The sequence below is a fragment of the Cynocephalus volans genome, chromosome 6 (assembly GCF_027409185.1).
Source record: "Cynocephalus volans isolate mCynVol1 chromosome 6, mCynVol1.pri, whole genome shotgun sequence".
NCBI lineage: Eukaryota > Metazoa > Chordata > Mammalia > Dermoptera > Cynocephalidae > Cynocephalus > Cynocephalus volans.
The window spans coordinates 156,077,038-156,089,408 of NC_084465.1; the positions used below are offsets into that span (position 1 = coordinate 156,077,038).

At 48.3% G+C, this 12,371-nt stretch overlaps 2 protein-coding genes across 13 annotated transcripts in view; one reads left to right on the forward strand and one right to left on the reverse strand.

Annotated features, from left to right (window-relative positions):
• The window catches only part of SEMA4D (semaphorin 4D), a 125,632-nt gene extending 123,231 nt beyond the window's left edge, over positions 1-2,401 (forward strand). For all 9 annotated transcript variants that reach the window (XM_063100356.1, XM_063100353.1, XM_063100362.1 and 6 more), the window contains 2 exons: positions 364-461; positions 1,371-2,401. In XM_063100356.1, the coding sequence (XP_062956426.1) occupies positions 364-461; positions 1,371-1,397 (125 nt within the window). In that variant the 3' untranslated portion in view covers positions 1,398-2,401. The remainder of the gene's footprint in view (positions 1-363; positions 462-1,370) is intronic.
• Positions 2,402-4,093: 1,692 nt separating this feature from the next.
• The window catches only part of SECISBP2 (SECIS binding protein 2), a 40,962-nt gene continuing 32,684 nt past the window's right edge, over positions 4,094-12,371 (reverse strand). For all 4 annotated transcript variants that reach the window (XM_063099225.1, XM_063099224.1, XM_063099223.1 and 1 more), the window contains 3 exons: positions 6,156-6,310; positions 5,568-5,760; positions 4,094-4,958 (listed from right to left, as the gene is read on the reverse strand). In XM_063099225.1, coding sequence (XP_062955295.1) covers positions 4,855-4,958; positions 5,568-5,760; positions 6,156-6,310 — 452 coding nt within the window. In that variant the 3' untranslated portion in view covers positions 4,094-4,854. The remainder of the gene's footprint in view (positions 4,959-5,567; positions 5,761-6,155; positions 6,311-12,371) is intronic.

The following is a 12,371-nucleotide window of genomic DNA, read 5'->3' on the forward strand; positions in this document are numbered from 1 at the left end:
GAAAGTGCCCACGAGAGAGGTGGAGGACAGGCTACTGTGGCCGGAGCTGCTGGCCTGGAGAAGTGGTGGGTGGAGGTACCAACTGGAGAACTACTGCTTGGAGGCCCCCGCAGGCGAGGAAGGCAAGGCCTGACTTACCCAAGGTCACACAGCTGGCCCCTGGGGATGCCTGGAGCTCCGCTGTGGCTGGGCTCAGCCTGGCAGCGGGGTCTCATGCAGACAGAATCCTGGGCAGGTGAGTGGGCCATGGCAGGCCCAGAGCTGGAGCTCACCCTGCTTGCAAGGGGCCTCAGTGGACAGTGGATGTCAAAGGTGCCACCACGGCCTGCAGGGCTGTGACCTCGGGCCCCACATGTCTTCCAGAGGCAACCCAGCAGGAGAAGTGGAGCCGAGAGCTCACCGCCTGGAGGGCTGTGGTCGGAGAGCACAGTCGGATGATGCAGAGCTGGAGGAAGGCGTGGGTACGTGGCTGTGCTGCCGGGGGTATTCTGAGGGGGCCCCATTTTGCCACGGGCCTCACTTGCTTCCCTGCAGCCAGCAGAGCACTTCTGCTTTTTGAAACCTGCAGCCCCAGGGAGTCTCCTGTCTAGTCACTGAGGCTAGAGGGGATCAAGGGACGCCTAACTGGCCCTTAAGGACAAAGAAGTGGGGACTGGAAGGGATATGCAGGCAGGGCTGGCTGGCTGTTTAGATGGGCCCCATGGCCACTCCAGCCCCTGGACAGAGAACTGAGTCTCTGCTTCGACAAGAGCAGGACACCTGGACACGGGTTCCTCAGCTGGGGCATCTGCTGGGGGAGCAGGCAGAGGTGGCTTCCTAAGCCCTGCTTGTGGGGTACGGGCCCCAGCACTGAGGCTGCAGAGGTGGCCAGGGGATGAGGCTGTGTGGCTCAAGCTCCTGTCGCTGGTGCAGCCTTCTTGGCTGCCACCAGGAGGCAAAGCCAGAGATTTTACCCTTGGACACGCTGCCACCCAAGGATGGGGGTCTACAACAGCTCAAACCCAAGCGCTGCCAGCAGCTCTCTAGTGCTGCTGGCAAAGGCTGGGCATTTACCATCGATCCTTTCCTATTTCAGCACAGGCCGGCTCCCTCTACCCAAGCCCTCCTCCTCAGCAGGGACTGCCTTGAGCAGTCCAGGCCACAGTGAGCGCCTGTTTGAAAGAGCAGGAGCAGGGAGCGGGAACAAACGCTTGGTCTTCCTCTCACACAGGGGAAAACCATTCCCAAGTGCTTTGATCTTTACACCCAGGCCGGGGGTGGGGGGATAACACAACAGGTGACCTCTATTAGGACTGTCTGAGATAGTCTATGCAAAGCAGGAAAGGCCCATCTGTTCTGCCAAGAACTCAAAGACCATATTGTTCTTTCAGGAAAGCTGTAGCAAGGACACCTTTTAGCCACCAGGAGGCAGTTCCCGACATGGACCCTAGAACACTGCCACCACCTGCCATGCTGTCCCTGAAGAAGGCCTTGGTGTGCTCTGAATGTAGCCATCAGGCCAATGCCTGACTAGTCCCTCCCAGAGGCTGGGCAGTGGAAAAGCACTGAACAGAGTGGGCCTGTGATAGTGACTGTGACTTTTTAAGTAGGTGCTTACACATGACAGAAGGGTTGGTCTGGCAGAAGCAGGTAACCAGGATGGTGAACAGGCTGCGCACAGAAACTCATGGCATTAAAACAGCAGGATGTGTGTAGGCTCCTCCTCCAGAAAACACTCTCATTTGTCATTACGCTCTAAAGGCCATTCCTACATGATCCCAATGATTGCATTTTACACAAGTAACCCTCCTGCCCCATCACCAACAGGGTTAGCACAGCCAACACCCAGTCTATTGCTGCCTGTACTGGTGTAAATCAAACTTGCTCCTTCTCCCACCTTCAGATTCAGCCACTTGACTGTAAGGTACACAACAGGGATAGAAAATGGTGAGACTCCAAATGAAAATGCTTTGCCTTAAACCTCAGGAGCAAGGTCCAATCTGGGAGTGGATCTGTAAACTCTTTGTGTTATTCTTCATGGGTCTCAGAATATTGTGCTCCACATTTTATAAAGTGCTGCAATTTATGCCTTTGAGTGTATACCCTGCCAATACTCAGCTTCAGCAAAGGGACACCGAGCTTGTTTAAGGTAAAAAAGCCAAACAGGTCAATTATGCAGATTTCCTGGTGCCATATTAAATTTTCTTGACCATGGTGAGTGTGATGTTTTTTTGTTAAACCTGCTTCCAAGTCTCTAATTATTAAAGCTGTATCTCTGAAGACTGTCACTGTGTGTGAGAACTTGTCCTAACGCTTCTCAGCCTTTAATCTTAGACACGTCTCTTCTTGTCTGTGGAATGCCAGTTTTCATGTGTATCATAAAACCAAACCCGTTAAAAATAAAGCTGCAGTCCTCTTGTGATCCTAGCAAATACTGGTGTCTTTGCAGCCCTGTGACCACAGCCTGTTCCACCCCTTCTTTCTGGAGCTGAGTTTTGGGACAGCTGCTGTGTGAGAGCAGCATGCACGTTGCTGCCAGTTACTCATGCTCCATCATGAGTGAGGCACCCTGAAGGTGACTGACTCTGTGAGAGGTGCCCTGGTTGTGCACACCTCACCTCCTCCATCGAGTCAAGGGGGCCAGCCACGTCCCCAGTGCCTGCCTGCCTGCTCCTCTGGCCAAAGGCTGCTGATCTTGCTCACAAAACTTGCATGTACTCATGATGTAGTTTTTCTGTAAAACATCCATCAGCCCTCACTGCGGTCCTTGCTTGGGGCACGGCTTCAGCCCCACAGGCTGCTCAGTGAGCTGCTGTAAGCTCTGGGTCCATGTCCTTGGTGTCGTTCTCTGTATCTTCCCCATAAATCCGGATTTAGCCAGAGCACTTTAATTCTCAGCACAACAATTACACACTTGCATTTATCGTAATGTGGAGTGTCCTGTAGGGAAATGTAACAAGGATTAATTTTTGCCTCCTTGCACTGCTGAAAAAATAAAAGAGCTGTACATGTTCACTTACATGTTTGTCTCTGGGAGCCCCCAGCCCCAGCACTGTCTGCTTCCAGCCAACCAGCAGCAGGTGAGGCAGCTTAGTTCACTACAGCAGGGCCTCAGTTGGAGTCCTTACTGCCAGAAAAGTGATGGGACACTCAGAGCAGACCACAGGTTCACCCAAATGAGGAAGCCTCGGTAGCTAAATAACAACCCACCTATCTCTTAAGACCCATCTGTCTGCTTAAGCTTTTATCCCAAGATTAGCAAAACAAATACCACAGACCTAGAGACCTCTAAGAAGGGGCTTTGAGCAGAAGACCTTCTTCTCCAGTAGAGATTTTAAAGTAATTAATTTATCTAAAAACCCTAGCTACTGAGTACAGCTGACAAGCTAATTTTTTTCCCCACAAATTAATTTCAGAACTTTTATTCTCAAGTAATCTATTTTCAAACTTAGTACAATCAACTGGCTATATACCAACTGGGGGTAGTCCCCCCTTCTCCTGCTGACCTAGCTGAATGCATGGAGATGACTCCATGCTCAGGACTCCCTCGAACATCTGTCTCCCACATTTAAACAGCTCAGCGTGTAAGGGACAGCAGGCACATGCTGGCATGACATGCGCCACATGGCAGCCTCTGGTCACATCTCCCGCCCTGTCTGCAGCATGTGGTTGTGACCCGTCATACCAATTTTCTTTGCTCCTCATGAGCCACTTCTCAGAGGCACAATGCTGGGCATGACAGAATTCAATGAACAAAACTTTTCAAAGCAAAAACAATACCCTGCTTGTTAGACAAGCAAAGAGCAGTGAGGACCTTCCCTGCCACTGGCTTTGGTGAAAGGAATGCAAGCGCAACCTGGGACTGTGCCAGGCAACGCCGCTGGCAGGTCTGGGCGGGGCCTGGAACTCCAGCAGTTGCTACGTGCAGACGTAAGAGAGCCGGCACTGCGGCCCTCCCCATGCCCATCCCTCACTGTAGAGGCCAGAGTGTCCGAAGGGACAAATCAAGATATAGGAATAATCAGTAAGACAGAAACCACAGATAAGCCTAAGATCACCAAAGTCTGAAACAAAATTAAATAATTACTCTTTATTCAAAATAAATAAGCCCTCTTACAGGAAAATATGAAAGTAAACTCTGTCTTCTTGGCCTCTAAGATAGAAACCACATTCAGAATATGTTCGTTTAAAAAATGAAACATTTACAGATTATCAAACTGAAATAGGAGTTTCAATATATATCATTTCCTTGAAAAATAAAGGCTTCATGTCAAAAAGTCACAGGTTAGAAAACCAGTTTTCATTCTGAGGCTCATTACACGAAATCCCCAAATCCTTAAAGGCTACGTCCCCTGAGGAAGGGCCCGTTAGCACAACACCCTTGCTGTGGCGTCTGTCTGGGGGCTGCCTGGAGGACTGTGCTGTTCCCTGGAAGGGGGGGCACTACCCTCCACTTACATTACCATGGCCCACCAGGCAGGCAGGAGCACACCACCTGTTTCCTGCAAACTCACTCAGATGGCTCAGCTATTCTGTAACAAAGAGCAAGTTTCCTTAGCAGCCAAAGTACTCTAAGTACCACGTTTTCCAGTATTTTCCAGATCCACAGTGTGCTCAGAAAGCCAAAGCTGTATCCAGCTTTAGAAAAGGTTTCCAACAGCATATCTTAGTGACCATTCGATGGGATTAGCAGCTGTGAAGGGCTACAAACACTGCTTCACATGACTTTCATGCCAGTTACTTTTTAAATTCAATGGTCACACAAAATACATTAGGTCAATGAAGAACTAAGAAGAAGAAAAAGCCCTGAAGTCTTTTTCAAACCTCCCCCTCCTCACCCAAAACATACAAGACACACAAAATAGAAGTCCTTTCTTATAAATTCAAGTTCATCATCTGAGAGGTTGAAGCCTCCAATGATTCTTCAAGCTCCCGGGCACACTGACTGTATGCTTCCAGATGTTTTCTCCAGACTTCAACTAAAATGAAAAAACAGCACAAGTCATGAACCGGCATCAACAGGCTGTAAAACTACTCTATCAGGAAACCACGTGCGGTGCCCCGCAGCTCCCTGTGCCAAGTGTCCCCAGGCTCCACCTCTGCTCTCAGCCTGCTGGGCCAGGGCCCCCTTTAGTGAGCAGCATCAACCACCCCCACCCAAGCAGCAAATCTCAGTGAACAACAACCTTGAGAAATTCGGCTCGGCCTCCTAAGACCGTTTTGGGTACAGCTACCATTAAGGCCACACTCTATTCAGGTAACATCTGACTCAAAGTCTGTCTGAAAGTCACTAACAAGCCCTCAAAACTTCCCCCACCCCCGTAAGATGACCGGTAAGGGGATTTTACCCCTTGACTTGGTTTTGTCAGCACCACACTCACCCAAGCGAGCCACGGGCCGGCCCTAAGCCCTCATACCTTCTAAAGTCTGATAACACCTCTTAAAGCAATGGCCAGGACTTCCCGGTCCTATCATAGCTGGTCTTGTAGCATCAATGACGAAGCTACTCCCCTGGGGACTCTACTTAAAGTCAATAAAGAACTTAGAGGACACTCAATCTGACATAAGACCCTCCCCTGAGCACTCACTGTAGTGTGGCTCTTCTCTCCCAGTGGCGGTCAGAGGGCCATCTTCTGCAGAGCAGCTGGGGCCCTGCATGGGTGGGCCAAGAGGGGCCTGCAGCTCAGGCTCTCCCGCCAGCTCCTGTCGCACATTCTCCAGCATGGTCTTATATGCTTGCCGGGCCGCCATTGTCAGCTCAACCATCTTGTGGAACTGGTCCTTGGGCACAAGTGACAGCACACAGGTGACATCCCCTGATTACCAAGAGGATGTCAGTCCCTTGCAAACTCAGGAACACTGACCCCACAGGGAAGCAGGGGTGACACTGAGAAGTGTGAATGCCAGGCTGCTGCCCCCAAAGGCAGAAGTGGGCTAGCCCACTTCCCAGGCCTGCCTTGAGGTGCCTCTATGTCAGTAGCGAGCCCAGAGCTCAATAAGCAGACACTTACGCTGTTAAGGCTCCTATTTCATGAGGTTCTGCCTCAGTGGTGTGTTCTCCTCAAGGCCAGGCTCCCAGAGGTTCTGGGGCTGCTCTGTGAGCCAGCACACACACTCTGCTGTGCCCTGACTTCCTCCCACAGGCAGTGGCTAGAGAGGCCTGGGCCCCATCTCACCTGGGCCCCATCGTAGCTGAAGATCCCCACTACACTGACAGGAACCGCCTTGTTCAAACTGCGCCCCAGAGCTTTGCGGTTGAGAGCGAACACAAAGGGAATGTTCTGCTCACAGGCGTAATCGATAATGGTGTGCAAAGTGTCATCCAGCCCACCTGGTCAAAGAACAAGGACAAATGATGGGGAGACACGTCACACAGAGCGTGGTGTTCATACAAGTCATAAAGAGCTTTTCCTATAGACAGCAACATGCCCACCTACAATTTTATACTCAAGTCAGTGGTCACTGCCACATTTAACCAGGAGAGAGCAAGTTACACCCACATGTAAAAATCAACTGTCCAAAAGAGATCCGTCCTTCATGTAATAAAACACAGAGCTGGCATTATGCTAATAGGAAAAATTAAATATGAGCTAACAGGACTGAATACTTACCACATGCCAGGTTACTGATGAACTGCTTCTCAGGTATTAGCTCCTGTATCTTCCCCAAAATCCTCAAAGGCAGATGCCTGAGTCCCCACTCACAGATGGAAAACCAGAGGCATAGGGGTTTGGCTCCCAAGGCTCACACACACTACTATCTGCCCCAGCTCCCAAGCGAGGCAGCAGCCAAGACCAGTGGTGCCACAAGAGGAAAGAGGTGAGAGGAGCACCAGACACAGGTGATGCACCTGCCACCCGAAATCCCAACAGAAGAAGTAAAAAGTGTGTCTGGCACAAGTCTTTACACATTCAAACTGCAGCCAGTTAGAATGTACGATCGAAGAGATAACTCCATTTATAACAGCAGCAGAAGATTATAGTAGGTAGGAATAAATTTATCAAGAAACATGAAAGATTTATAGAACAACTTCAAAAGCTATTAAAGAACACAACAGAAAATCTGAACAAATGAAAAGGTACCTATGCTCATGGATAGAATGATCCTAAATGATAAAATGTCAACTCTAACATAAAGTTAAAAAACTTTGTTAAAATATTATAACTTTAATATATTAATTAATATATTTAATATTTAAAATATTTTAACTTACTACAAATGGGATTTCTTTGAGAAATAAAAAATATGGAAAAATACCAGGCTAGCATCGCCAAGTATTAAAGCTTGTTATAGAGCTATAATAATTTAAGCAAGGTACTGCAGATCAACAGAATGGAGGGTCCAGAAATGACCCAAGTATAGTCATGCACCACGTAATGATGGAGATACATTGAGGAATGCGTTGTTAGGTGATTTCGTCACTGTGCAAACATCATATAGTGTACTTCCCAATGGTACAGCCTACTACACACCTACCCTCCTATCGGTCCTCCCACCGTGCTACATGCAGTCCATCGCTGACTGAAATGTCGTTATGCACACGTGACTGTATATGGAGCACGTGAGGAGTAGCATTTTGAATCACTAGGGGGATATTGAGACAACTGGGCAGGACTCTGGAAAGACCCAGTTGGACTCATACTTCACCATCTTAGACCAAAACATATTCTACCTAAACATATAAAAATGAAAACATAGAATGAGGAAAAAAACAATTCAAAAACTATCTTTAATAACCTTAAAGTGGGAAGGATGAGAAATGACATAAAACCTTAGATGTAATAAAAAAACTAATAAAAAATACCAATGTATACAACACCTAAAGACTGAACATGGCCAAAAAAAAATTTTTTTTAAACTGGCAAATGACAAACCAGAAAAATACTTGCAACTCTTACCCAGAGAACTAACTTATTAAAAGTACAACTCAGGGGCCGGCCCGTGGCTCACTCGGGAGAGTGCGGTGCTCGTAACACCAAGGCCACGGGTTCGGATCCCATATAGGGATGGCCGGTTTGCTCACTTGGGAGAGCGTGGTGCTGACAACACCAAGTCAAGGGTTAAGATCCCCTTACCGGTCATCTTTAAAAAAAAAAAAAAAAAAAAAAGTACAAATCAATCCAAAAGAGATCAACATCCCAAAAGACAAATGGGCAAAGGATATGAACAGTTCACAGAAAATATCAAGCTCTTAAACAAGTTAAAAGATACTGACCCCCTACATAAGAAAAATGCTAACAAAAACTCCCCAGGAGGATGGTGTGGTTTGATGGGAAGAACTCTGTGTACTCCGCCCTGGGAGGGACTGCAGGGTCTCGGATGTGTGCTTTAGAAAATGCACCTGCTCTGGGCCGAGCCCGTGGTGCACTCGGGAGAGTGCGGCGCTGGCGCTCGGAGCGCAGCGACGCTCCCACCGTGGGTTCAGATCCTATATAGGAATGGCTGGTGCGCTCACTGGCTGAGTGCTAGTCACGAAAAAGACAAAAAAAAAAAAAAAAAAAAAAAAAGAAAATGCACCTGCTCTTGAGCTCTTGAATGCCAGAGATTTAACCTATAGATACACAGTTCTTAAAAAATAACAGTAAGGAAGGACAATTGTTTACAACTGTCAAAGTATCCTTGGTACCTAATTACATATCAATCACCTCATTTACAAAAAAGGAACTTCTCAAATGCACACCCTACTACCTGTCGGAGCTGGGACTCCTGTATCTGGTTGGACTGGGGACTAATTTTTAGTCCCACAGCCCTGAATTGTGCCCATTCCTGGCCCTAGGTATACCTGAAGAATACGGAAAGTGATGAGACGTTTCTGGACATAGAACCTTTGAAGAAAATTAGCAGTTCTGGAAAGACTGGGGAAAGGCAGAGACAGAGCAGTGGTGGGATGCTGGATGTGTTCCTCAGATATAGTTACAATGAGACATTTTCAACTTAGCAGAGGAGACAGATGGCGCCACCTTTAACACTGGATGCATCTCTCACCCGGCTTCTCTCTGCCCAGTGTCCATCCCAGCCCCTAAGGGTGAATCCCAAATGTTACTAAGCAGTGTGCAGAAAAGACCCAACATAGCAGGCCTGGCTGCTGTTGTCTGAAGGCCTGCTTGCCAGGTTGGCCCTTGGCTGGGGTCTGTGAACTTGGATTTCAGGAGGGTTCCCAACACCGTAACTGGTAAGAGTGGCTCCCTGTGCTCCCTGTGCCTCAACTGTGTGCAAACAATGTAGTTTATGCTCAACACCTGCTCTCCTTCTAGAGCCTGGAACTTTGGTATGTGCTAGGGAGAGGGTGCCTATGTGAGTGCCCCCCCACAAAACCCTGGGCACTGAGTCTCTAATGAGCTTCCCTGGTAGACACTACTTGCCATGGGATATCATGGCTCGTTGCTGGGTGAATTAAGCACATCCTGTGGGACTCCACCAGGAGAGACTCTCGGAAGCGTGTGCCTGGTTTCCCCAGACTTTCCCCTTGTGCCTTTTCCCTTCACTGCTTTTTGCTTTGCATCCTTTCACTAGAATAAATCACAGCTGCAAGTACGACTATGTGCTGACCTCCTGGTGCATCACTGAACCTGGGGGTGGTCTTGGTGACCCCTGATACAAGCAGCAAAGTCAAAACTGTTTTGCTCAAACAACCTCAACCCCACGTTAGTTAGAGATGAAAGCATGCATATTCCAAGGGCTGACTTACTCAAGTTCTACAAGAGGGCTTATGTAAAACAAGCAAAAGCTCAGCTCACATCAACAATTTCCATTTAAAAGTTTAAGTTCAGAATTGCAGCTGGTCCCCGACTTATGATGCTTTGACTTTCCAATGGTGTAAAAGTAGTACACATTCAGGAGAAGCCATACTTCGAGTACCCATATGGCCATTCTTTTTTTTTTGTCTGTTTTGTGACCGGCACTCAGCTAGTGAGCGCACCGGCCATCCTTATATAGGATCCGAACCCGCAGCGGGAGCACTGCTGCACTCCCAGCGCCGCACTCTCCCGAGTGCTCCATGGGGTCGGCCCCCCATATGGCCATTCTGATTATCTCTCTCAGTACAGTATTCAATAAATTACATGAGATATTCAATACTTTATTAGAAAAAGTTTGTGTTAGATGATATTGGGAAAGTAGAACAATTTGGTCAGGCTCCCCTCACCTCAGAGCCGGTTCAGGGCACTTCAGTAAACATTGTATGCGTGGGTGGAGTACTTGCACCCGTGAGGCAGCGCCACTTTGGCTGGTTTTTACTGCCTCGGGCATCTGCCCTGCGCAGCCATGTTTTTTCCAGACCTGCAGCTTCCAAGGATGGTGTGGTCGGTTACCTAGCTCAAAGACCTGCGTGGAGGGGTCTGGTGACCCAACCTGGCGTGTGAACAGTTTGTGACCCAGTCTGTGAATGGGCTTGAAGGTTCTGGGAGCTCCAGACCCAGCCCTAACTCACCATCGGCCCAGTCGGTGCAGGATTACCGGCAGGTAAAAGGGCCGCGACAACTAGCGTGGTCGCCTAGCTTTACAATTGGCGTCATGAACAGGATTAAGAGCTAGACAACTGGCGCTGTGGGCAGAATCCGCGACATCAGCCTTAGCCTCGCAGTAGCCCTTGTCGTAGCCAGACAGATGATTTTCCCAACTGTAGACTAATGTTAGCATGTTTCAAGTAGGCTAGGCTAAGCTATAATGTGCAGTAGGTTAGGTGTATTAAATACATTTCCAACATATTTTCAACTTCTGATGGGTTTACTGAATAAGTTAAGGAGCATCTCTATTAGGTTAAATGCCACTCTGGGCAAATACAGTACTTTAACATAATTCAAAGCTGTAATAGTTTTTACCTTTAAAATAACTGCAGGCCACTGGCTACCTTGTCTAATTAACAAATATGTATAAGATATATAATCAAGTTCCTTATGCCTTAAAGAAGAAAAATGTGGGAACTGATGATCAAACAAATGCATTTTAAATCCACAACAAATCCTTAAGATGTCGTTCAAGTAAAAAGCTAGACTCAAACTCTGGCAGTAGCAGAGAAGGGGAATGGTGGCTTCCAGGAGAGCAGGGTGGACTGTGGACCGAGTATATACATATCTACCTTTTTGTTTTTAAAGACACAATCCATGGGAGAATGTAAGAGACAACAGCAAAAAGTTCTGTGAGCTAAATTACAAACTGACAACTCAGCTGGCTGACCTAAGCCAACAAAAGGAAAAAGCCAAGAACAGTCAGACCTGAACCCCGGAATCCCCAAAAGCCCAGGCATGGGCAGCAAGGGGGTAAAGCACAAGTCAGGAGGACAAGCTGAACACTGGAGAGAAGGCAAGTTGGTGTCCAGTCCCTCAGCCACAGCCCTCTGGTGAGGTAGGGCATATGTGTGCGGGACGTGACAAACACACCTTTAACGGTGGCAACAAGACAAGGTCACAGGATGAATGCCAAGAGCCAGGCCTGTGGCCTATCCCTCCAAGCAGGAGGCGGGAAGTTTTCCCTGGGAGATGTGACTAGCCCAAGTGGAGACAGAGACATCCCGGCACTTCTGCCAGGGCAGCAGCCCAACCAAGTCATCCTCTAGCAGAGGTTCTCAGGGCAGGCTCATTAGAGCAGCAGGAGTGCCCAGAACTTACTGCAAGTGCAAACTCTCAGGCCTACTCAGTTTCTGCTCGAGCAGAAACTCTAGAATCCATTTTCATCAGCTCTCTGGGTGGTTGTCATGCTGGCTACAGAATCGAAATCCCTATCTAGTAGGTTGAGGACCACTGCCCTCCAATGCTGCTCACAGCCTTTGAACACCAGCCACACCCCAGGATTCTAGTCAGCTTCTCAGTGGCTGTTAAATAGGAGCAGACAACCAAGGGCTGCTGGACATCTGCAGGAAGCCTCCACCATGAGACAGCAAACAATCAGAGCCAAGGCCTTGAAGGAAATGGAGACTCTGCAGGGAGAAGAACCTGGCGTCACGAAGCTTCTTGAAGAGGTAAGACATCCCTGGGGTAGCAGCAGAGCAATAAAAATGATCTTCAGAGAGCAAAAATAGTTCCCAGAAGTCAAAAATATTATCAGAAATGAAGAATTCTATAGGAATTTTAGAAGACAGCGTGGAGGAATCCTAACAGAAAGCAGGACTGAAAGAGAGGCAGAAAAAGCAGCAGAGAACAATTAATGACAGGATGCTAGTCCAGGAGGCCCCAGGAGGAGCTGGTGGGCTGGATGAGAGGATTCGAAGCAGAAGTCCAATAACACATCCCAGAGCCAGGGGCACTGGGTGCACACAGTCCCATGTCCCCAAACTCCAGGCCCCGGGGAATAAGACAGTTCCAACAAGCTTCCAGAAAGGAGGGAAAACAAACAAAAAGATCACTAAGAATCAAGAATCAGAGACTGGATTTCAAGCAAGATCCCCAAAATGTGCC